We start from the raw sequence: 27,425 nt of genomic DNA on the forward strand, positions 1-27,425 counted from the left end.
GGTGGAAATTGTCATCAAACTGTCCTGAACAGGCTTTTTGTTGATAATAACTTCCAGGCTTATCAGTACCTCCTTTTGAGTGGAGGGTATACAAATATAGTACCCAATTTAAATTACATTGTGATTGTAATAATATTGTGGTATTAAATAAGTGATTATAATTACAATTTAGATAATTGCTTTGTAATTATATTACATTGTATCTGTGAACTCTTAATTTCATTACTTTATGCAATTATGTTGTAAGTGCATAATCTAATTGCAATAATATAATCTATTCACAATTACAAAATAATTATAAATGCAGTTACATCTTAAATAGAGGCCATTTTAATACTTTTAAATTTTTGCAAGATAACTTCCCATTAAGGTTCATTTGGAGGAAACTATGCAAATACTAAAAAAGAAGTTATGTTAAATTTACATATTTTGTACAGTAGTTTCTTGTTATAATGCTGTTCAATATATCTTCAATACTTTTGTAAATTTAACGACATTCTTTGCAGTTACTGTGGGGCTTTAAAAAGAAGTTTCTTAGTTATGCTTTCTAATAAGAATGTGTTAAAAATTAAGTATTATGTATAATAACTAACAATTAAAAAAACTTGACTGCATGAAAATGCTGTTGCTGTGTAAAATAAAAAATAAGCTTTCTTTTATGCTTTGAAATGAATTACATGTGGTTAAGTCGTCCTTTTACAATTTAAGAATGTGGTTAACACACATTCTTAAATTGGACAGGTTTTATCTAAATTATTAGTATAAAATATATAAACTATGAATTATTTTGTAACATAACTCAAATTACAAAATTCATTCTATATACGTTCAAATTTATTATCTTTTATGGAATAACTGTTTTTTAATTTAGGTAAAAATTGGATTTTTAGAAGTATTACAAATACAATGCAACACAAAGGTGATCTGATTGGAGAGGAAGGACTTTTTATTACGGTTTCTAGTTCGTATTTATATTACATTTGGTGAAAGTCATCCAAAACACAGAATGCTGTACTTTCTTCTTCCATATATGTTATGAAATATTTCACACATTTAAAAGAAAGTGTTTCTTCAGAGTCTTGCACAATTATTTCCATATACCTCAGACTAAAATGACAACATATTCTTAAGTTATTTTTTTAGTATGAATTTACAGTGTTTTTATGGAAATTTTTGTTAAAATGTCATTAAGATAAATTTATTTGCACACTCTACGCTTTAACTATTTCCCCATTTGACACTATTGAAAGTTTTTATTCATATCTTATTTATTTTAGTCTGCTAACGAAACTGAAACATCTAAAGAATAAGTTATTTTGAATATGTTTACAAAATATACGCGAAATTTTTATTTAAGTGAAAACGTCTATATACTATTCGAGAATTAATTAATTATCCGAAAAGTTTATGTGCGCTGAATGCCGCGCGTCTATAAAATAAATCTTTAAAAAAAAAACAGCAGACATTCAGCCAGCGTGTGCGATAATCGCGCCAAAATTGGTAGCGCGTTCCCTCCCTTGCCAAGAGAGAAAAGTTGGTGATTCAGCCTGGTTTAGCCTTAGGTCAACGGAATGGCGACGAACTGTTTCCCCAACTTGCGTGACGTCACAGTTTGCTTGGGAGGCCTTCTATTTCAGGCGGCTTTGGTTAACGCCGACGTCCCAAGGAAAGAAAACCACGTGACCTATAATAACCAATCAGCATTAGATTGCGCATTTTTCTCTTCTGGTCTTGAGACGCCTATGTTGTTGAAGGATATTCTTGCTGTATGCACAGGTAGTCGCGAAAGTTGTCGAATTGCGTAGTTGCGTTTGAAAGCCTTAACTATAACTGAGAAATTTCGCTCATTTTGTTTAAGTTCCTGCAAATATGAGTTTGAGTAAAGAATGCAGATATCAATCAAATGACTTTTGTCACTCGAACACATTTCGAGTAGATAAATGGCGTCCAAAATTAGTGTCATCTTCCAATTCTCCTCTCGCAACGGCGAATATTCTTCCATCTTTTCAAAAAAATCGAGAATTTGGTCTTGAAAAGAATACGAATATCGAAACTCATTTTATGGAACTCAAAATTGATAGTGCAAGGTCTGACTATTCAGCCACATATATTGGAGACGAAGGATGGTCGGGAACAGACTTGGATGCACGCAGCTCAATAAGCGATGTACATTTTCTGAAAGGAGACTCCGAAGTCTTCTATGCAGCATGGCATACATATAGTGATTCAAAATATACTAATTACGTTGGCGATATTCGCCATTTTCTTTCTCCACCACCAGAATTTTATGGAATTAGGCCAATAGGCTTAAAACCGGCTGCTTTTCAAGTAGTTGACATCTGCGAATCATTTACCCCTCCAAAAAGTATACTTGTGGTAGGGAATTGTCCTACATCGAGTACTGGAGTGATGATAATCGTAACACCTGAATATGAAATCTTTATCATCCGGAAATCTTGCCGTACAAGTCATCGGTCGCCGATATGGAGTTGTGCTTCTAGCGAAGAATCGCGCATGTATGCTTGTGGTAGACAAGATTTTATAAATATGTTAGATATGGGAAGTGATAAAAAATATAAACTGAGAATACCTGGACGTGTGCATTCACTTAAATTTGACAAAACTGGGGATCTTCTTTACGCTGGCACTAGCGATGGTAACTTTACTGTTCTGGATCGTCGAATAGGAATTGTTTCTTCAGATAAATATTTTGATGAAGGAATTGACGAAACAAAGTTTCTAGATGATGACCAGACTGTGATATTTAGTGGTATGAAAGGCAGGCTTTGTAAAGTAAGTGAATTTTTTTTTTTTTTTCAAATTCATCAAATGCCATGTTTCCAGTAAAACTGAAATTAGTTTATTTGTCGCGTTTGATTTTTTCGTTTCAAGTTGTACTTGCTTGAGAAATTACTTTAAAATGTAAGGAATTTATGTTAGAAATGTTAAATAGTTAAAATGAGTGTGGCTTAAATAATAAGCCCAGTTTAAAGTACTTGGCAAATATTCCAAGTCTAAATAAAGTACAAAGGCTTGGAATTTTTTAAAATAAAGTCAGTGCAACACGAGAATCACACATTAAGAATTGTTCATTTTACTCAGGAATTCTTGAATGTTTGCCTAAACTGTGTGAATTTGCATTTATGTGGATTTTGTTCAAGTTTATTTAAAAATTTACTGGTGAGGTGAGTAGTAGGGGAGAAAAGTAGAAATAGCCAATAATAGCATAAAAAACATATTTCCAATGTATAATTCCAAAACATACTGTATACCTAGAATTTTTTCCATCTAATATACTACTGTGATTGTTTGGACACATTTCAAAATGTGCATATTGTTCATAATTTTACTTCGAATTGGGAAATATTTTTGGGAAAGTATCCTTTATACATATGTAATATACTTGGATGTAGAAGCATAGAACATAGAATGTGAAATCCATGAACATCAGACTTGGCAACCGAGGCAGATTAAAATATTTATCATTTATTTCAGTTGACATCTGCAGCCACAACTTACTTGGTACTCTAATCATGCTTATTCAAGAATATTTACATTTTTGATACTCTTGCTCTGCTTTATTCCACTCTAGTGTAGAATTGGGTGCCCCTTGGATTAGTGTTAAATTTTGGCGATGAAACCTCATTTTTGGTTACCATGATAGTTTTAACTTCGTTTTAGCTTCCTGATTGAAGTGAAAATAGATTAATGTGTATATGGACAAATGCAATTCTCTGGTGTTTTTTAAGTGAAAATAGATCAATGTGTACATGAACACAGAGTTTGTGCAATTCTTTGACTTATTATTATTATTATTATTTTTTTTTGTAGTGGGCCTTAAAATTGTGCCTTCATTGTGGCAATCCTGGCGTCAAAAAAGAATCGCCAAAAAACAAGGGGCAGCCAATTGTAAACTTTTACCCTTTCATTTTATATGTCTATATAGAACTTCTTATATGTAGAACAGTGATAGAAGCAAAGGTATGCAGTATATTTGACAAAGGTGCCCAATATGTAAATTCATGTATATCTTTGAAAATTTTGAATAAAAAAACGGTTGATCTTTGGATTATGATAACTTGGCGATTTTTTGGCGAAAATTTGGCAACCAACTCTGCTACAGCAACCCTCTATTTTTTTTTTTGCCGCCATTTTGTCTTCACGAAGTAAAGATCTGTTTCGTTTCTTTTTATTTACTGAACACTTTTACCAACAATCTACTAGCCGAATTACACTTATGCTAGAAATTTTATGGAACAAAACTGCTTAATCATGACAAATATTAACTGCAAAATTTGGAAAAAGTGCACAATCGCAAACTCCTTGCGCGTTTTTCAGAATAGCACATACACATAAACCATTTACATGTCGACTTATTTTTACTTAAAAAAACATCCCAGAATTGCACAAAAATGGCATTGCGCACACTCTTAACTTTATCCATCTACACTGCTATTTTCTTATAAATTACAAAAATTTGCACGAAAATGCAAAAAAATTCTGTGAATCTTTAAACTCGGTAAAAAGCACATATATGAAATTACCTGATCGCGAAAAAGTATATACCCTTTCCAAGGATGAACATTTCCACGTATAAAATAAATAAAATATCCAAAAACGTTTACCTCTAAATTATCTATTATATTATAAACGTCGCCAATGAATTCATACCTCAAACATTACAAATGGTTACAAATACTTAGTGTCAAATATTTAAATTATTTCCATGCACGTTTACTTCCACTGAAATGTATACCAAATTCCTACAAACATATAATTAACAAAATAACTATCATTTAATTAAAATATAATTAAATTCAAAAACACTACTCGAAATATAAATAAGCACATACATTAAATTAATAAAAATTAGCTTACAATCCTAATTACTTTAAACTAAATCATTGCTAATAACAATTTTCCAATAATACCAAATTCCTTTATTTCCTCCTTACATTTAGAACAATGCATAAAAATAATATCCTCAAATAATTAAAAATACTAACTTACCTAATTTTCTTCAGAATCTTGGTTACGTGGCCGATAAACTTTTCTTATTTCCTCCGCTAAATAAAAAGCAAGCATATGTGCGCCTGTTTCAGGATCTTTAAAATCATACTTATAGTTCACAGCAAAGTACCAGGTAAAATAAATAACAATAAAATATCTTTGGCTGATCTTTAGAATATGGTAACTGGTAGTTTGGCGACATTTTGGAGGTGATAAAGGTTACCTAGGACTTTGGTAATAATGTGAGCAGTACTCAGTTCCGATTACGCATTATTTTGTGTGAGGGAAATGAGAGATCATGAGAAATGTCATGTGATGTTAATGGACGAATTACAGTTCTTTAATCGGAAAAGGGGGGAAAATTTGGAAAAATATCTGTGGCAGTATATTATTTTGTATTAAGCTTCATTGTGTGTTGTGTGAAATAGTGTTGATTAATTTTCGGATTGTATGGTGCTGTCTAAAGTGAATTCTAGATTTTTAATGCGTTTATCTGATAATTCAAAAGAATTGGTTGAATGGTGCATGAGTGTAGGTTTAATTGCGGATAAGTATGAATGTCCAAAATGTGGGAATGAAATGAGATTGTGTGAAAGGAAGGATATTACTGATAAGTTTGAATGGCGGTGCAAGAAATCTGGTGAAAATGGATATTTTGTGAAACGGAGTGTAAGGAAGGGTACGTGGTTTGCTGAAAGTCGTTTGAGTATGGGTGAAATTTTATTGATTTCTTATTATTGGGTGAATAGATTGCCAGTTGACTACTGGATTTCGGATTTAGAAATTACCAGTAGTACTGCAGCTGATTGGAATTCTTTTTGTAGGGAAGTGTGCGTGGAATTTTGCGAAAATGATATGGGTATGCTTAGTGGTATGAATGTTATTGTGGAAATTGATGAAAGTAACTTTGGGAAGCGGAAGTATCAGAGAGGTAGAAGAATGGAAGGAAAATGGGTGTTTGGTGGGGTTGAAAGGGGTGGTAATAAGTGTTTTTTTTTAAGGTTGTGCGAGATAGAAGTAAAGATTGTTTATTAAGTTTTATTAAAGAATATATTCTACTGGGTACTATAATTATTTCTGATTGCTGGAAATCATACGAATGTTTGGAGGATGAAGGTTTTAAACATCTTGCTGTGAACCATAAAAATTATTTTAAAGATCCTGAAACAGGTGCACATACCAGTTTCAAGGGCACGTGTAGTGCTATAAAAAGCGCCATTCCGTAGCATTGTGATAAAGAGAATTTTGCTTTTTTTTAGCAAAGGAAGTGTAGAGGAAAAATTCGCAGAAAAAATCTTTCAATAATTTTATTGAATCCATTATAAAAGTGTATCCACCACGTAAGCAAAATTCTGAAGAAGATTAGGTAAGTTAGTATTTTTAATTATTTGAGGATATTATTTTTATGCATTGTTCTAAATGTAAGGAGGAAATAAAGGAATTTGGTATTATTGGAAAATCGTTATTAGCAATGATTTAGTTTAAAGTAATTAAAATTGTAAGCTAATTTTTATTAATTTAATGTATGTGCTTATTTATATTTTAAGTAGTGTTTTTGAATTTAATTATATTTTAATTAAATGATAGTTATTTTGTGAATTATATGTTTGTAGGAATTTGGTATACGTTTCAGTGGAAGTAAACGTGCATGGAAATAATTTAAATATTTGACACTAAGTATTTGTAACCATTTGTAATGTTTGAGGTATGAATTCGTTGGCGACGTTTGTAATATAATAGATAATTTAGAGGTAAAAGTTTTTGGATATTTTATTTATTTTATACGTGGAAATGTTCATCCTTGGAAAGGGTATATACTTTTTCACGATCAGGTAATTTCATATATGTGCTTTTTACCGAGTTTAAAGATTCACAGAATTTTTTTTGCATTTTCGTGCAAATTTTTGTAATTTATGAGAAAATAACAGTGTAGATGGATAAAGTTAAGAGTGTGCGCAATGCCATTTTTGTGCAATTCTGGGATGTTTTTTTAAGTAAAAATAAGTCGACATGTAGATGGTTTAGTGATATTTTAATTAAATGACAGTTATTTTGTGAATTTTGTTTGTAGGAAATTGGTATACGCTTCAGTTGAAGTAAACGTGCATGGAAATAATTTAAATATTTGACACTAAGTATTTGTAATGTTTGCGGTATGAATTTGTTGGTGACGTTTATAATATAATAGGTAATTTAGAGGTAAGTTTTTAGATATTTTATTTATTTTATTCATGGAAATGTTCATATTTGGAAAGGGTATATACTTTTTCACAATTAGGTAATTTCATATATGTTCTTTTTACCGGGTTTAAAGATTCAGAAAATTGTCATGCATTTTCGTGAAATTTTTCTTATTTATGAGAAAAAGGCAGTGTACATGGATATAGTGAAGAGTGTGCGCAATGCCATTTTTGTGCAATTCTGGGATGTTTTTTTAAGTAAAAATAAGTCGACGTGTACGTGGTTTATGTGTATGTGCTATTCTGAAAAATGCGCCAGGAGTTTGCGATTGTGCACTTTTTCCCAATTTTGCAGTGAATATTTATCATGATTAAGCAGTTTTGTTACATAAAATTTCTAGCATAAGTGTAATTCGGCTAGTAGATTGTTGGAAAAAGTGTTCAGTAAAGAAAAGAAACGTGTCTTTACTTAGTGAAGACAAAATGGCGGCAAAAAAAAAAAAAAAAAGAGGGTTGCTGTAGCAGAGTTGGTCGCCAAAAAATCGCCAAGTTACCATAATCCAAAGATCAACCACATCTTTACTTCTATCTCGCATAACCTTAAAAAAACACTTATTACTACCCCTTTCAATCCCACTAAATACCCATTTCGAATTCACTTTAGTTAGGGCCATGGGATCCAAAAATTAACCAACAGTGTTTCACACAACACAGAATAAAGCTAAATACAAAATTTCCTGTACTTTTCCAGATTTCCCCCTTTTCCGATTAAAGAACTGTAATTTGTCCATTAATGTCATATGACATATCTCATGATCTCTCCTTTCTCTCACACAAAATAATGCGTAATCGGAGCTGAGTACTTCCTACATTATTACCAAAGTCCTAGGTAGTAACCTTTATCGCCTCCAAAATGTCGCCAAACTACCAGTTACCATATTCCAAAGATCAGCCAAAAAAACTTTTAATTTTTTACAAGTATAATTAGAAGTACACCTACTTTAAGGTGACTGTACAAATTTAATAGGTTATAATTCAATTTTTTTTAAAAAAATTTACAAAAATCGGCTAATCTTTGGAATATGGTAACAGGTATTTTCGCAACATTTTGGTAAGGCGGTAAAGGTTACTAGCTAGGACTTAAGCAGTGTACATGGATAAAGTCAAGAGTGTGCACAATGCCATTTATGTGCAATTCTGGGATTTTTTTTAAGTGAAAATAGGTCGACGTGTACATGGATACCATGTATGTGCAATTCTTAATAACATGGCAAGCTGTGGGTGATTCCTGAATTCAAGACTTCTTTCTGCTAGAAGCTGTTTTACAAAAATGGCAGAAAGAGTGTATGGAAAGTAACGACACACAAGAGTGAAAAAGATAAGAATTAAATTCACCAATTAGGCGAGACTATGCCAAGGGGGAAAGCACACGTCACACAGAGAAGTAAGAAAACCTAATTGATACAATGATTAATTGATATTGTATGATTTGGAAAAAATTCAGTGTATCAGCAAGTGAAATTTGATGCTATTGACATGCTTAAATATAATAATCTCAGCATGATTAATATGCACATTCAGTGAAAAAACATGCAGCAAATGATTTGCTTCAGTGGCTTTTGAAACAGTGTTAGTGGTATTTAATTACTTGCTCGTAGCTGAAATTAAAATTCTGCTATCAAATTATATACAGCTGAGCAATTTAGATGTGTAGATGCCTTCGGTAGGGAGATTGGTTAACTCAGCTATGTACAAAGATGTTTGTTCGTAGGAAGGCATTAATGTTTGTGAATAAATTTAATTGCATGATTCTGTAGTTATATGTAGATAAAATGCTTTGTTCAATGTAAAATGTTTGTAAAGATTTATTCTCTTTCCACCTAATAGTGTTTGGAAACAGGGATAGGACAGTCAGATCCTTGAATTCCTTCGAAAAAAAAAAAAAAAAAAAGACCCAATAACTTGAAAATTTGTACTTTTTGGTAGGGGGTCATTTGAATTTTAATTTAAAAACCTAAACTCAAAATTTGGGAAGATTAGTTTGGCTAATCTTTGGAATATAGGACTTTGGCAATAATGTGAGAAGTACCCAGTTCCAATTACGGATTATTTTGTCGGAGAGAAATGAGAGATCATGAGATATGTCGTGACATTTATGGACGAATGACAGCTCTTTAATCGGAAAAGGGGGGAAATTTGGAAAAAATATCTGCAGTACTTTATAGCATTTTGTATTTAGCTTAGTTCTGTGTTGTGTGAAACAGTGTTGCTTAATTTTTGGATCCCACGGCCCTATCTAAAGTAAATTCAAAAATTTTATTGCGTTTATCTGATAATCCAAAAGAATTGCTTGAAAGGTGTATGAGTGTAGGATTAATTGCGGATAAGTATGAATGTCCAACATGTGGGAATGAAATGAGATTGTGTGAAAGGAAGGATATTACAGATAAGTTTGAATGGTGGTGCAAGAAATCTGGTGAAAATGGACATTTTGTGATACACCATGCACTCAAGATTCTGTAGGAGATTAGGTAAGTTAGTATTTGTAATCATTTGAGGATATTATTTTTATGCATTGTTCTAAATATAAGGAATAAATAAATTAAAATTTTTATTTACAGCAACCTGCTAGTTTTGTTTGGGACGCCATTTTGTTTTCACGAAGTAAAGGCATGTTTTTTTTTTTTACTAGACATTTTTTCCAACAATCTGCTAGCCGAAATACGCTTGTGCTAGAACTTTTATGGAACAAAAATGCTTAATCATGCCGAAGATTAGGTGCGAAATTGGGAGAAAGAGCAGAATCGTCCACTGCTTGCCGTGTTTTTAAGAATTGCACACACACGGTATCCATGTACACGACGACCTATTTTCACTTAAAAAAACATCCCAGAATTGCACAAAAATGGCATTGCGCACACTCTTGATTTTGGAATACGTTTCAGTAGAAGTAAACGTGCATGGAGATAGTTTAAATATTTGACACTAAGTATTTGCAACCATTTTTAATGTTTGCATTATAAATTCGCAGGTGACGTTTATAATAAATAATTTAGAGGGAAAAGTTTTTGGGTATTTTATTTTATACCTGCAAATGGTCATCCTTGGAAAGGGTAGATGCTTTTTCGCGATCAGGTAATTTCATATATGTCCTTTTTACCGACTTTTAAAGATTCACAAAATTTTCCTGCATTTTTGTGCAAATTTTTCTAATTTATGAGGAAAAAGCAGTGTACATGGATAAAGTCTAGAGTGTGCGCAATTCTATTTTTGTGCAATTCTGGGATTTTTTTAAAGTAAAAATAGGTCAACGTGTACATGGTTACCGTGTATGTGCCATTCTGAAAAACGCGGCAAGGAGTTTGCGATTCTGCACTTTCTCCCAATTTTGAAGTTAATATTCGTCACGATTAAGCACTTTTGTTCCATAAAATTTCTAGCATAAGCGTAATTTGGCTAGCAGATTGTTGGAAAAAAATGGGTAAAATCCTAGTATATGGTGCAGCCTTGGTGCGATTTTGAAAATTATCGCCAACACCAAAAATGATCCAAAGAACGTCTCTCTCTATATACTACACACTATATACTATGTGTGTATATACATAGTATATACACTATATATATAGTATATACTATGTATATACATAGTATTTACACTATATATATAGTATATACTATGTATAATAGTATATGCACTATATATATAGTATATACTATGTATAACCATATATATTCTTTGAATGACCTGTTTACTACTCATCGTATATGTCGTGTTTTTACTGCTCATCATAAAGTCGCCAAAAGTAGCTAAATCCTGTGTGCACGGGATACTAGGATTAAACCAAAAAATGTTGAGTAAATAAAAAAAAAAAAAAAAAAAAAAAAAAAAGAAACCTGTCTTTACTTCGTGAAGACAAAATGGCGCCGGAAAAAAAAAAGTAGAAGGTTGCTGTAGCAGGGTTGGTTGCCAAATTTTCGTGAAAAATCGCCAAGTTACCATATTCCAAAGATTAGCATTAGTTTTTATTTTTTTTCAACCAAGCACTCGTTAAAAAATCAAGGAAGGATGAGAAATTTTTTTGCAATTTTAAGTATATGTGATCCCAGTTATATATATTAATATGAAAATAAGCATCAGTAATCTACAATGAACAGAACAAAAACGAGGAGATGCCTTTCAGTTATCATCAACTAAAGATCGTAGCATGTAGAGTTAACTGTTCTCACTTGCAGATATCAAGGATCTGTAGTGAACCGAGTAACAATTACTCTCTGGTAAAAGAAATAAATACCTATTTAGCAGAAACATTATTGCTATCATCCGCAAATATATTTAAATGGTAAAAAAAACAGCAAATTATAAAATTTGATGAAACTGACCATACCACTTCTCAGAAAGCCTGTTCAACAAATTTGTATCATATTGATAAAAATTAATCCTGGGCCCAGAGTACATTCAAATTCTAGTTTTATGAAATAAAAGCCTCCATTAAAGGTTCTTGCTTTTTTGTATTGTCCAAAAATTGTTTAGTGCTTTTATGATTTCTTGAAATAATTTTTTAATTTTTCTCAACTTTCCGAGGAGAATCAAGAGCATTTTTTGTGTGTGTTAGTTACATTAATTTTTGAACTAATCTTCCTTCCTCTACACTTGCTTTGATTTCAAAAAGATTCCAACAGAATTAAAAAAATTAATGGTTACTTATGTATTTTTAACAAATTACATAAAAAAAAATAAATCTCAAGATTTAAGAGTTTTAATTAAATATTTAATTTTAAATTAAATATTTGTTTGCTATCTTCTTAACAAATATATGTCCAGTATTTAAAAAAAAAAGGTATTTTTCTTTAATGTGATTTCAAAATCAGCTTTAATTAAAAACTTAAAATCTTACTTAAAAGTTATTTTTTTCACTTTTCATAGTTCCCAATTCTGGTTTTTCATCACATCTCTCAATAGATAACCGAATCTCTAGTTTTTATTATTATAAGCTTTTATTTAGCTCACTCATGACATTTGTCAATATGGTGAGAAGTTTGCAGTCAATTTCCTGAAAACCTATTGAGCGTAAATTTTGCACATATACAGTTTTCTGTGCTCTTCTCTTATTGGAATCAGATTCAAGAACGTATACATATATGTATGTATGTGTTCATGTGTGTGAATACATATTCATATATGCCTGCATACATACTGTTGCATTATGTTGTTCCTTTATGTTACGTACGTACGGGATTCATGTGGATTTGGAGTGAATAATGACAACAATACTGGATGAAATATCGAAACACAATTTATTAGCCAATATTCTCAAGACAGCTCCAGAACACTTTTACAGTCGTCAAAGATCTGCTATAAACATGATGGAACAAGCAGCAACACAGCCTTCAGGCTATCAAGGTGAAGACAGCTTGACTGCAAAGCACCAGAGTACAGCTCCCGATTCTGCTCGGTCATTCTCGGAACTCCATGTAATCTCGAGGCTCTCCACACTACAACTTGCGGTACTCTAGAGTACAGATCCTGACTCCTCGCTTCAGTCGTTGCCGGAGCTCAACACTCTAATATCAAACTCAACGATGCTCTAACCGCGATACATTGAAAGACTCTTTCGGTGCACTTGACGACCCATTCAGCACTCGCCGAACAATCAACTCCGCACAGACTGACTAACTCTCTGCATGCCAGCAGGGTTTATATAGCTTTTGACTTGTGTTCGAGAACATTCTGGGCTAAACCGGTAAGAATTCATTCCAAAAGGTTCTCTATCTGTCCATAGCATATCACCAATTTTGTCGCCAAATGGATGATTTCTAGCCAAATGGCCTTCCTTTGCCATCTTATGGCAACCCTAAACCTGCTTTGCAGGGAAGCCATCTTACCGTGCTGGAACCTTTTGTAACAATACATTTCTGAGTCTGGTCCCAATAACAGAAGTGTACCCAGTTTTCGTATGAAACTTCAGTGTAATGTTGAAAAGATTTTTTGTACATATCTTTGGTTAATGAAAAAGCTAAAAATTTCAGAATTTTACTCTTTGTGCCATTTGAAGCAGCAGAAAAAATCTTTTAAAGGAAATTTATATGAAATTATTCATGTAATTTCCGATTTTGTTTTTGATGAATTTTCTAAAATTAACTTATTTTTGATTTCAATTAATTAAAAATTTCAACATCTGATAATATATCTGTTTTAAACATTTGAAATTATCTGATTATTTCACAGATTATTAAGTCCTCTTTTAGAGCATGAAAGCTAAAATGATATTAATTGGTCAATTATATATAATATATATATATTTGGAAATATTTTAAATTTGGGAGAAAAGGTGAACTTAGGGGGGAGGAGAACATCAAATTTAGAATATTAAATTTTAAGGTTGCCAGTTATTTCTTAACGTAGCCATCGTATTTTATTTTATCTTACATACGTTTTATATATATATATATGGAAAGTTCTGCTTCCTTTGTATCGTGTTTTGTTCGACATACGATGTCATTATTCAGTACATTATTTGGTAAAAGTATAGTTTAGGGTACCCCTTGGCAATTTTTGGCGGTACATAGATACTGATTTTGTGCAATTTTTTGACTCGTTATTTTGGCTTGCAAAGCTGAATCGCCGCTACACAAAGCCAAAATAACAAGACAAATACTTGCACAAACTCGGTATCCATGTACACATCGACTTATTTTCACTTAAAAAAAAATCCTCGAATTGCACAAAAATGGCATGACTTTATCCATCTACACGTCGACCTATTTTCACTTTAAAAAAATCCCCGAATTGCACAAAAATGGCATTGCGCACTCTTTTAACTTTATCCATGTACATGTCAACCCATTTTCACTTTAAAAAAAAAATCCCAGAATTGCACAAACTTGCATTGCGCACTCCCTTTACTTTGTCCATGTACACATCAATATATTTTCACTTACAAAGCCAAAGGAGCACCAAATTCTACAATATAGGCAAACAAAAAATACATAATCTCAATAAAATATATTTTAAACCAAACAATAAAATAACATAAAAAAGGAACATATGTTATACATTTCAGCAGTACCAAAAGTAAATATTCACTTACCATGATTTTCGAATTCGCGTCATACTCCCAGATCCACGTAAAAATCAAAATATCAATCATGCTCAAATGACTTTTTTCAAACCAGGTACTCTTTCTGATTGAACGCTTCACATAGTGACCATCTGAACCTTTCTTTCTACAAACCCATTCAAATCCATCTTAAACAGTTTTTACGTTCAACTAGATGCATATCCTTCTTTACAGGACACTTAAATGGCTACTAAGTAAACCTTCATTTACACACCAGTCAATTAAAGCTCTTTTCCCCTTTCGCTCCAAATCATACAGAAACTTCAAATTAATCTTACTACACTCGGCCATTCTACCGTCTAAAGAACCAAACCGACACACACCACAAAAACGCTTACAACACATCCCATGATTCAAAATTTCCCAGAATTATGCACCCGATTACGTCACAATAGGGTTTCCATAACATTGAACTACTCAGGCTACCATAAATGAAACAACAACTTTGCCATAATACAAGGGGTACCTTAAAGTCTACTCTACCTCATTATTTTTCTAGTATTCGTTGTATTACAATTATTTGCTAGGAAATATGCTGTACGCAATAAGAAAATTTAAAAGCTTTTCCCATTGTGTACGTTTTTATGCATTTTAGTCAGCATTTCATTCAGATTTTATTGTAAAACATAACTTATTCCTTTAATTTGACTTGAAAATTCTAATATTCCAAAATATGTGAGTATTAATTAAAAGTCAAACAACAAAAATCAGCATTATATATATGCAAATTTTCACAGGAGTAGGTTCGATAACCATCATCCTCAACTGCCAAAGCGCAAAGCAGTGGTATTTGTTCGATGTGTTATTTTATTTTAATTATGCAAATATGTTATAAAGATAAGATAGGTAACACTAAGCTGAGAAAAAAAATTTTAATAATATGGCTTGGTAGAAAAGCAAGGAATGTGAGTTTGCTGTCCCCAACTTGCATTTCTTGAATTTGAATTTCAACTTATGTTATTTTGGTACTCTTCTGTTATCAGGATTGGATTCAGAAGTGTATGTATGTGTATATATGTGTGTACACACACAGAGAGATGCTTATGTATGTACATATATATACTTGCATAGATGAACACGTCCATACATACATACATACATTTCTGGACCTGGTTCATTCAGTCCTGTTATTTTGTGGATGTAGGTTGCTCGAATATGTCAGAGCCAACCGAAGCATCTATGTTTAACCTCAACGATAGTTATCCCAACGTAGACGAGAGTCATCTTTTTACTGCAGTTCAACCTTGCGAAAGCTGTTTTGGATAACCTTCTGCTAATTTAGGATTACCTACAGATAATGAAAATTCGGACTCGGAAATGGATATTATATGACAAAGACTCAAGGACTTGGAGAAAGAGATCGAAAACATGCGAGTTTCTATCATGATTTACCAGAAACACTGTCCTTTTACGGAAGAGGACATGGTTACTGCCCCGGCAATGAAAGTACTTCAGAAGTTAAAAGCTGATGCAGAGGAATTAAGAGGTAAGTACAACTTTCCTAGTTCATCAGGCACTAACCCTCCTTAAACCAAAAAAGCACAGCAAACTCACATTCCTTGCTTTTCTACTAAGCCATATTATTAAACATTTTTTTTTTCTCAGCTTAGTGTTACCTATCTTATCTTTATAACATATTTGCATAATTAAAATAAAATAACACATCGAACAAGTACCACTGCTTTGCGCTTTGGCAGTTGAGGATGATGGTTATCGAACCTACTCCTGTGAAAATTTGCATATATATAATGCTGATTTTTGTTGTTTGACTTTTAATTAATACTCACATATTTTGGAATATTAGAATTTTCAAGTCAAATTAAAGGAATAAGTTATGTTTTACAATAAAATCTGAATGAAATGCTGACTAAAATGCATAAAAACGTACACAATGGGAAAAGCTTTTAAATTTTCTTATTGCGTACAGCATATTTCCTAGCAAATAATTGTAATACAACGAATACTAGAAAAATAATGAGGTAGAGTAGACTTTAAGGTACCCCTTGTATTATGGCGAAGTTGTTGTTTCATTTCTGTCATGATTTACCAGAAACACTGTCCTTTTACGGAAGAGGACATGGTTACTGCCCCGGCAATGAAAGTACTTCAGAAGTTAAAAGCTGATGCAGAGGAATTAAGAGGTAAGTACAACTTTCCTAGTTCATCAGGCACTAACCCTCCTTAAACCAAAAAAGCACAGAAACTAGTAGTAAAATTAAACGTTAATCCTAAAAATATTGATAATGATGGCTTTCAACTAGCTACTAAAACAGTTAAAAAAAAAAAAAATTAGAAAAAGTTAGCAAAAATGTTGAAACCACCAATCAATTTAGTGTGTTAAATGAAACTCTGATTATTTATAATACTGATACTCCAGCATCTCAGTCTGTGCAGCAGTGGACGACCCCCAGCCGCCCGGCTGTTCACCCAATTATGGTTTATCCAGGAGAATTAACGCTCGAGGATTTTTTGAAAGAACTTGCTAGTACTACTGATGCTAAATTCCTAAGAAAGGTAAACGGAGAATTGCTTAAAATTCTGCCACATAGCCCAGAAGACCACAGAACGCTATGATAGAAAGTATGATAGACCGATCAAAGTCATCAAAAGAGGAATTGTTTTTTCAACCAAAAAAGAACATCATTAACACCCTGACTACCAGAGGTTTCTCAATAGCTAAAGTTACCCAGCTAGCTAAGAGAAGAACAAGAGCTTCAATGCCACTATTCATGGTTCATGTAATTAAGAACAAGAACTCTGATAAATTATTTCATCTCAAGGACCTTCTGCTATTCTCTGTGGAAATAGAAAAGCTAGTCTCCAAAAATCAAGTGCCCCAATGTTATAACTGTCAGCAGTGGCACCACTCCTTTGACAACTGCTTCTTGACACCACGCTGTGTAAAATGTTCCCTTGAACACAAAACCATGGATTGCCTGATGCCTGGACTCGTAGAAAATCCAAGGGGCAGCAACTGTTCTCAAAATCATACCGCATCGTATCATGGATGTTCTAGATTCCCAAAAAAAATAAGCCTTCTCAACCAAGAAAAAACAACCATGTAAAAAATGTACTTTATTTCGCAGAAATGGCTAAACGCCAAACTTAGCATACTAACTTAAATCCGACTGAATAGGTCCCCCAACCGTCTTCTGCTGCACAGAACAATAATAATCAGGACAAAATTATCACCCAAAATACTCAGTCTAAAGCCAAAAATAGTAATTATGGCACTAAGGAAAATTTTTCCCAGAAAAATGTTGTACCAAATGTAATGGATAAAAGTCCAATGACGGATTTTCAAAGTTTCATCAAGAATATTTCTGAACTAAATGAGATATTTGGTCTCAACAAAATTGCTTCGATGAATAATGTATTAAAAAAATATATGCCCAAACTTAGGACTCTTACTGACACAACAGACAAGATATTTCTGTTCTTTGAAATCATCAGTGAAATCTCCAGTATTTCAGATTAATTACACTAATATTCCAATTTAATTTTCTATCAAACTTAATTCTAATTAATTTTTTCATTTTTCCTTACAAATAATAATAATTTAGACATTAGTCTCTCCTTACGAATTCCTTGCACTCATCTTTTCCCAATTTTTTATTATTTATTTCTAAAGCAATCTAAAATTAATTCCATTTAAACTTAATTATTACAATAGATGTTTAGGCCTCCTATTATTTCATTCCTTGCTCCCTTTTACTTAAATTTATAACTTAGTATTATAACACATTGTACGCCAACTCTGCGAAAATGTGGGTTTCGAAGTCTATTGCTTGAGCGCCGGCCCCGCGGAAACGTGGGTTTCGAGGTCTTTATTTCAGCGCCAGCCCTGCGATAATGCAACATTCTTTTATTTTGCGATTAGTTTGCTCTCGTCATGACTCGCTGATCTGCGCTTTTTATTACGTCAAAACAAAATGTATACGATGGTTCAGGAACAAGTACAAACAAGAGTCACTCTTGAGTGTCATATTCCGTAGCCAGTACATCCTTCATAGCCTTACGCTTTTAGTTGAACAGCATAATAAGCCTTCTTATTGTGCATTTTTACCCCTATAATATAAATGAAGTTACTGACTATATTGCTGATTCTCTATCAGATTATTCGATACAATCAGAAGATTCTGATATAGGGGTCGAGGACAGTGATAGTGATGTGATAGCAAGAAGATCAAGATCTGTTCCATACCAGTATTCCAGTGATTTCAATGATCTAAGTGATAGTAAAATGTTCACAAAATCGCATAGTTACATTGAATCATGGTCAGATGTTGATAAAGCTCCCAATGTACCAGATTTTAATGCAATCTGGTCCAGATTCTTCCTGCTAATAAGCAAAGCATAAAAGAAATCGTTGAACTGTTTATTAGCAATGATTTATTTCAATTGATAGTAAATGAATCACACATCTATTATCACCAAAATAAGGACAAGATATGTAAGGGTAAAAAAATGCCTAAGTGGAATGATGCTGCTCTAGCCGACATGAAGAAATTTATTGGTTTGCTTATATTGATGGGCCAAGTAAAGAAAGATCGAAAGGATCATTACTGGTCCTCAGAGTTTTATACCAAAATGCCATTGTTCTGCATGGTAATGTCACGCAACAGATTTCGACAGATTTGGGATACATGGCATTTTTCAAATAATCGTACAACAGCTGGTTCTAATAAGCTCGAGAAGATTCAGCCGATACTAAGTTATTTATTAGGTAAATTTAAATCAGTATACATGCCTAAAAAAGAGTTTGCGCTTGACGAATCAATTATTCCATGGCATGAAAAATTGTCTATAAAAATGTACAATCCAGCAAAAATAGTAAAGTATGGCCTACTTTGTCGTATGTTATGTGAAGCGAAAAGTGGATACGTTTGCAACTTGGAAATATACTGTGCGGACGGCAAAAAAATGGACCAAACTATAATATCGTTGCTCGATGAAAATATAGGTTTGGAATATCATGTATATATGGATAATTATTATAACAGTATTTGCACCGCAGAATTGTTTCTGAAAAATGGTACATGAGTTTGTGGTACAATTAGAGCGAATAGAGGTGTTCCCGAATCTATGAAGCATATCAGTTTAAAAACTGGATATTATACATTTAAAATAAAAAAATCAAATTTTATTACAGGCGTGGAAGCCAAAACGCAAAATTGTATATATAGTTTCTACAATACATTCGGAAGAACTAACAAACACAGAAAAAGAACATTGGAAAACAAAACAAGAAATTATAAAACCTCAATTGGTCATAGATTATAACAAATATATGATGGGCGTAGATTTGGCCGATCAGTTTTTATCATATTTTTTCATTATGAGGAAAATGGTGAAAGGGACCAAAAAAAAAAAAAAAAAAAAAGAAGAAGCTTTCTTTTAAATTGTGCATTGTTTAAAGCATATAGATTATATGTTGAGTTCATTGGCAACACTATAAAATATAAAAAATTTTACATGCTGTTGCACTTTTATGGATCGAGGAATATACAAGTACTGAAGATGTATCGAAGCTTTGTGTGGAACAAACTTCTGTATTAGTACACCTCGCGCATCAAAATATGATCACCCTCAGAGACCATTGGTTGATATGAAGAAGCATACCATTATTCGAATTATTGGATCTGGGAACAAAAACCGATATGTTCATGCAAAGTTTGCTCTGCCAGCAAAAACAGAAGCAAGAGTAGCTTTATGTATTCTCTATGACCTAGTACCTTTACATCTTGGAAAATGTTTTGAAAAATACCATACATCCCTTAAATATTAATATTTTTCTGTTTATATTATATATATATGTAACAATCAATCATGAAATAAAAAGGTGTAATTTTTTATAATTATAAATTAAATTTTTTTATTTTGTTTTTATATTTTCGTTATTGTTAAATTGCTTATAACGAATATGCTAACCAAATTTAGTGTTTTACGATAATGTATAAAATTCTAAATATTTTCTTCACCTATTCATTGGTCGTCAATAAGCGAATCATGCCGGCGTCCACACTTTAGGTGGTTGACACGGTGCCAGCGCTCAGACTTTAGTTGTCTCGGATGCCACTAACGTACAATGTGTCAACTTTTAGTTCATAGCATATGTGTCGCCATCTAGGTTCAACTTGTAAAGTTATTTCTACTTTACTTAAAATCTTGCATACTCACGAGTCACCATCTAGTTTCACTTGTAAAACTAGATACTTAGTTGTAATATACTGGGTTTCTACTGCACTGTGGCAGTACTTCCCAGTAGCAGGAGAGAGATCTCGAAGAAGCATAGCTTTGAAGGAAAATCAGGTAGGTCCCTCATCTCTCTTCAATCATGTGCACCTCGACTTGGTCGGGCACTTATATTTATTAATAATAATATAATACATGAATACAATTAATTACTATGTATACATTTTTCTTACCTTGGATGAAGCAAATTTATTATTTACTTCATCAAAGTCGACCCTTTCAAATTTTTCTCTTTCCACACTTAAAAATGCTAGATAACTTAGGGGATCTTGTTCCATCGTTGTTTGTAAATATGTGAAAATTTATTTAATATGCTGAACGAAGGTTCATAATTAGCATTTGATAATGAAATAGTAAGTAGTATTTGAAGTGCGACTCAGGTTTTAAAAAACAGTTTCTCTATAGATCTGTCGTGGAGTTTTAGGTTCCGTTTCTTTTCTACTGCTGAGTAACGTCATACAGTCACATTCACTGCTCAAAACAATTAGGGGATATTGTGGGTTCGATATGAAATAACCGTATAATCGACAACCTTTTTGAACAAAAGGAAATAGAAGAGATTATAAAGGAAAATTATAACATTTACAAACGTGGGAATATGCAAATTTAGTTTGTAACGTCAAAAACTATGCGTTTTAGATAAGGAGTGAGGAGCGACCTGCAGTATTCCTTGTGTAATAGGAGATTAAAAACAATTGACATGCGTTAAACGCTTCGTAGCAGTGAATATACGATGTCTCAGCAAGATAACATAGTTGAATCGGTAGCCAGGAAGGCCATCAGTCTTTTACCGGAGAGTCAAACGCAATCCATTGTAGCTGAAGCGTTAGGATTTTCCCAAAATGTTATTTCCAGATTATGGAATTGGATTTAGGAAAGTGGATATGTTTGAGAAATCGTTTTAAAATAAAAAGCGGAACATATACGTGCATTTGATTTAAAAAATAAAAAAAAATCTCTACTTTGGAGAAATAAAGTGGTCAGGAAGAACGCTTTGGTTGATGTACTGCAAACATTTTATTACACATTTTATCAGCCAAATCAAGAAAATGAATAATTAATTATATATAATTAATTACAATAGTTATTAAGTTTAAATATATTTTTCAGAAATCGATCAAAATAAAAACTGAAATTTTCCGGAAAATCTTGTTTGGAGATCATTTGCACCCCCATGCCCCCCTCTCGCTACGCCACTGCTAACTTGCTTGATAATGTGTCTAACACTTTATTTGAGGCACATCCATCCTGTGTCCCTTTCTTTCCTTTGAGAGTTCGCCCTGTTATTGAGGAATTTTCTCTCTCTGATATGTTACCCCAAGCAAGGCAGAATTTTGAAATTCCCACCTTGGGAAAGTTCACAGATCCAGCTTATTTATGTTTTCGACCATCACTCGAAGGCAAGTACAGACATCATCTACAGACTGCTCTTTGCTAAACACAGGCCTAAATATAGCAGTTATCATCTGATATATACTGTTTGTTTTAATTGTAATGTTTGTGAAAGCCGTTCAAGTATCCAGGCCCTGCTCTCACCTGTCACCTATCAGTCCATCATATTTTAATTGAGTGTCCATGTTTTAATAGTTTTTGTCAGAAATATTTTAATAGTTGTGACTTGCCTTTTGACCATTTAATCGTAAGAGAGGTGAATTGTAATTTCTTTTATTTAAAAGAGACTGTTTTATTACCTAATCTAATCTGATTTGAAAATTGTGTATTTTAATGTGTACCACTTGTAGGCTTTTATCTTGTTTTTATGTGACTTCATCCTCTGGATTTGGTGCATTTGTCCACCTTCCTATTTTATTGAGTAATAATTTGTTTTGAATTCATCAAATTAGGTCATTCTACCTCGCATTTGGTGCATTATAATCATCTTTGGTTTTGCACCAACAATCTCTCTCACTGACCCGTATTTTTCATGTAAAATTTGAGTTGCTCTGTTTTTTTATTATGAAGTGTACTATTGAAAGAAAACATCACTTTTGTATCTGTATTTATTATCCCTTAAAACTGTACAGTTGGTTTCATTTATTGCTATTCCTGGATTAACTAAATGTAGTACTAGATTGATAAAATTCAGTTGTTTAATTTTGTTAAGTAACTCTTCATTTAATGCTTAATCAGCTGGAATGCTGATAGTGAAATTTACTTGTGCTTGAACAATTTACATATTTGTCACAGCTTCCTCGTGATTCTTCAGAGGATTTTGTTTTGTGCTGTTTAGTAAAGCAGTTTCAGATACAAGAGCTCAAAAATTTTATTAATAATAAATTCTCCTTATCTTGTCGTGCTTCTGTATTAAAAGGCATTAAAGTCAAATACCGAAAATTCGCCGACCTGAATTCCGCTTTGCCTCTCAAAATATAAACATTTAGTTTATAGGTTCCGGAAACCGCAACATGGAGTGTGAAATATCGAAGAAAAAATACTTACTGGATAATAATGTCATAATTACCGAATAATAATGAGTCATAACGGAAATACCAAATTATTGATATCATGATAAAGAGTTTTCCCCCTCCAATCTGCATCGAGGTAAAAAAGCAGACGATTAACTCAACTCTTCTTTCAAGTTCAGGCTTCATGTTGTTGTACTTTCTGAGCTTTATTCCACAAGATTGTTTAGTGATGTCATTTTTTTTAATCCAGGTATTTTGTGGATAAATTAAGAATATTTTAAATTTCAGCACTTTTTAATACAATGACAGATTAGAAATACACTCGTGATTTTACTGCTTGCAACGTTGACACGTTTCATTGATGGTAATGAAATAGGTGTAAATTCTGCTAAAGATGGAGGTAAAAGCTTCTGCTCGGTTTACAGCAGAATCGTATGGAATTGCTACACAGACTGTGTATGATATACAAAACAATAAAGAAAAGCTGTTGAAATTTTACAGCAACAGTGATTTTAACAACAGAAATCTTTACATGAGGCGAAATCGGCAAACCTCGATGCTGTCTTGTACGAGTGGTTTCGGCAGCAGCGGAGTGATGGGATACCTATTTTAGGACTACTCCTGAGAGAAAAGGGGAAGCAGATTCATGCTGATTTAAAAATAGAGGAGCCTAATGTAAATGAACAATATAATATAATCAGTTTATATATGTAATACAGGGTTGGTAGTGGTCCTTACAAGTGCTTATAAGTCCTTATATTTGAAAATAAAATATAAAGGCCCTTACAGGTCCTTATTTTTTTTGTTTTTAGTGCTTTTTATTAATCCATCTTTTTAATAAACACACATTTTCCCCCCGTACCAAAGCCGAAACTAAATAAACAACTTTTCTACCTTATATGCAACGTCAGATAGTGAATCATACTCCCGGAAATTGCTTCCCCCCTTTCTCTGCATTAACGTAACCTATGGTGCACGCGAGAGTATAGACAGGTGCACGTCGTTCTATTGGTCAAAGAATTGCGAAAACGGTAGAAAATTCCGGTACATTCGGTATTCTTTTCCTCCCACCATATACTACACACATTTGGATTTCTATCAAGATTTTAATAATTTGCATTCTCGTTCCGTGTGGTCAGTTCATATTCGTGTTTATTATAATCGTTATGCTTATATTATGAGCATACGCATGAATATTTATAATAATATAGTTGCAGTAACTGCTTAAGTATAGATAAACTTCCAAAAATGGGTGTGTTTTTAGACAGATTAGCTTTCTAAGGAATAATATTCGGAATGGCTTAAATAAAAGGAAAGTAATCGAATAGTCAAAAAAAAAATTTTTTTCCAGTACATTAATTTAGCCAAGAAATCTAAAGAACAGCTACAATCTCCCCCACTCCTCTTTTTCCAGTTACTATCTGGAATATTCGGCAATTTCCGAGTATGCGGTTTAGTTAAGCTTTTACTGTTAAAGGATGACTGCATGAAGCAATTTCCAGTCTTCTGGTTTCAGAAATGTGCCTCTTTTTTACTTAAATTACTTTGCTTGGAATATATGTTAAGGAAAAACTGTTATGCAATGAAAATTTAGAAAATGTTCAGAATTTTGATTTAAGTTAAATTATTTAAATATTAATATGAGTGGAAAAATAAATTGTATTTATTATTAGGTGCCAAACGAATACAATTAATATGGCTTATTATTATTTATTTTCTATATTTTGAACTGAAATTTCATCATTAAATCTTGTAATGTAGTTTAGTTCTGCATAGTTTTTTTTCCTCTCATTGTAAACTAATTCTGTAAATTGAACTGTCATTTAAAATTAAAAAAAAAAAAAGTTAATTGTTTTCCATGGTTGAGGTAATGGTCATTCTCTTAATAAATATTGCATTGCTCATATTTTAAATTACAAGTCTAATTTTTCTTTTAAGGTTATGCAGTTGTGTATAATGTAATTAGGTGCTTATTTTTTCCTTAAAATATGCTTGAAAAATGCTTATAGGTGCTTATTTTTTTAACTAAAATGTGGCTACGAACCCTGTAATAATAATTTTAAGCATATAATTAATTAATGTATATAATAATTTAATTAAATGTATCTAATATGCCTTATTTATTTTGCACTTTTAGTCTGAATATTATCTTTTCTGTCCTGAAATCCCCCAAATCCTAAAATCCGCACAACCTCTGGTCCCAAGTGTTCCGGATTTCTGGACTTCTACTGTATAACCAACTTAAAGCTTCTGAATGAGCTGTCATATCTAAATACTGGTTCATTAATAAGTTGTTTAATATTTGCTGTTAAATTCAAGTCATTTTGTTAGTTAATTTTTAATTTGTTTCTTATTTCTATCAAACACAGTTTAAATTTCTCATAAGTGTTTTGTACATCCTTTGTATTGTTTGTAAAAATAAATGGTAGTAGTACTACAGAAATTCTCAAATGAGCAAACTCTCAAGTTTTTCTACTCTTTTCAACTTGCTAATTGTGCAGTCCACTCAGTAACATTAAAGAATACCTCTACTCCAGCTGGGTATTTATTATAAGGTATTTGAACAAGCCCAATAAATATAAGAATATGTGATGCATTAGTCAACATATTTTAAAGCAATGTAAAAAAATCTTATCACCATATCTTAATATGTAATTAAATAAAATAAACTTGTGCAGATTAAACTAAACGCTTAATGAAGTACATAAATGTAATTCGGTATTTCAGAGAAACTGCTTAAGTCACAGCATCAATGTTATAGTTCCTTTACTTGATCTGTGTAATTTTATGCTTGTTCACTGTCAACAGGTATAGTTTGCTACTGAAGAATGTAATTTAATATGCAGGTGTATGCTAAATACTTCTCTTACTCTGATACGTGAAATATTTTATTGTAAAACTTATGGTTATTTTTGTCAAACTTTAAAAAAAATTTTTTTTTAAATTAACCAACAACAATAACAAAAAGATTTAATGTTGCCGCTGCTTTTTAACTTGATGATGACACAAGAAATCTATGTGACACTGCAAATCAATGGAATACATATTTTTGTTTCCTAGGTTCCACGAGGTAGGCAAATTGTTACATAAAAGGGCTTTCTTTGCATATGCTTTGCTGAGCCTTGTTTTTTTTAATTCTAGTTAACTATGAATAAATCTTGATTACACCTTATTAAAGCTTTTATTTTTTAATCGATATTCTGCTGATATTATATCATTCCATTTCTGTTTAATGAAACTTTGTGATGGCCATGATTTGACCATATTTTTATCCTGCTATCTTACTTAAAATCATGTATGTTAATCAATCTGCCTTCTCTCTATTCATTGTGCATCTTCCTCATTTCAGATCAGCCTGCCTCTAATAGTCTCTTCCCATGAGGCTTGTTTTAGGGCTGCTGTTCTTTTCTTGATGCCAAGACTCAATCTAGTGGCACTAAATAATTAACAAAACTGCCCCTTGAATATTTAAGAGTTTGTCAAATATTTCATTGTAACATAAAATCAGTTTCCTCAACAAGGCTAATATTTGAAACTTTACATAAAATTTTTTGCATGCTCAACTTTTTATTATTGCATATGAAGAATTTATTAACTTGAAATTTAAAAAGTTTTTTTCCCTTTCAGGTTGATCTGAGACAAAAAAGTATTCTTACTGTATATGATGGAAATTTTCGTGATTCGACAAAGAAAATACCAATTTCTTATTCAAAGGAGTTCAATCTTTTATGTGCTACTGGAAATGATTCCATTACAAGATTTTGGACTTTCGATAAAGGAAAACTAATTAAAAAACTTGAGAGTCGTCATCCTTCACGTGCCTGGCTAAAGAGTGATTATAATAAATGTTTTCTTTATGTTGTTGAAGGTGCTAAAGTTCGTGTCCATAAGATTATATGTCGATGTTAATCATGCAGTTAAACTTTCTGTACTTGAAATGTATTTGATTATTCATAAAGCTATCAAGTGTCAATCTCTGTACTTTTGCCATAATATTTTTTTTTTTTTAACTTTGTGATCAATTGTGTAGTCTGTCAAATGTGCATTATATTTTGTATGCAGCAAAGAAAGTACCAGTTCCATCCTTATTCAGAGGAGTTCAGTCGTTTCTGTGCTTGTGGAAGTAAGATTTTGGTCATCAGATGATGGAAATATCAAACAACTTCATAGTAATGATCCAAATCCTTTACGTTCTTGGTTGCTGAGTGCAGAAAATAGATGTTTTATTTATGTCATTGAAGGTGCTAAAGTTCATATACGTAAGATTGCATGCCCATGTTAATGATGTAGTTAATTCCTTTACTTGGAATGCGTTTGATCATTCATAAAGCTGTCAAGTGTCAATACCTTCCAAACCATTTTTCTGTTGCCTTTTTTAAAACTTTTTGGTTGATTGTATATTCTGTATTGTTTTTTTTTCTGCTTAGTTGTATTTTGAAATAAATAGTTAAATGTAA

At 32.3% G+C, this 27,425-nt stretch overlaps 1 protein-coding gene across 1 annotated transcript; it reads left to right on the plus strand.

The window, feature by feature from the left end:
• Positions 1-1,637: 1,637 nt before the first annotated feature.
• LOC118184342 (uncharacterized) lies at positions 1,638-27,425 on the plus strand. Its single transcript, XM_035354002.2, has 2 exons — positions 1,638-2,793; positions 26,596-27,425. The coding sequence occupies exons 1-2, from the start codon at positions 1,870-1,872 to the stop codon at positions 26,875-26,877; spliced, it is 1,206 nt and encodes a 401-aa protein (XP_035209893.1). The 5' UTR covers positions 1,638-1,869; the 3' UTR covers positions 26,878-27,425.

Source organism: Stegodyphus dumicola, chromosome X1 (genome assembly GCF_044657685.1).
Source record: "Stegodyphus dumicola isolate Sdum_Otavi_A_Nest chromosome X1, ASM4465768v1".
Classification (NCBI taxonomy): Eukaryota; Metazoa; Arthropoda; class Arachnida; order Araneae; family Eresidae; genus Stegodyphus; species Stegodyphus dumicola.

What these genes read in the sequence shown, in the direction of transcription:
- LOC118184342 (XM_035354002.2), top strand. Translation starts at nt 1,870, where the DNA reads ATGAGTTTGAGTAAAGAATGCAGATATCAATCAAATGACTTTTGTCAC. An exon ending in TGAAAGGCAGGCTTTGTAAA is followed by an intron (nt 2,794 to 26,595) that starts GTAAGTGAATTT and finishes TTTCCCTTTCAG; the next exon opens with GTTGATCTGAGACAAAAAAG.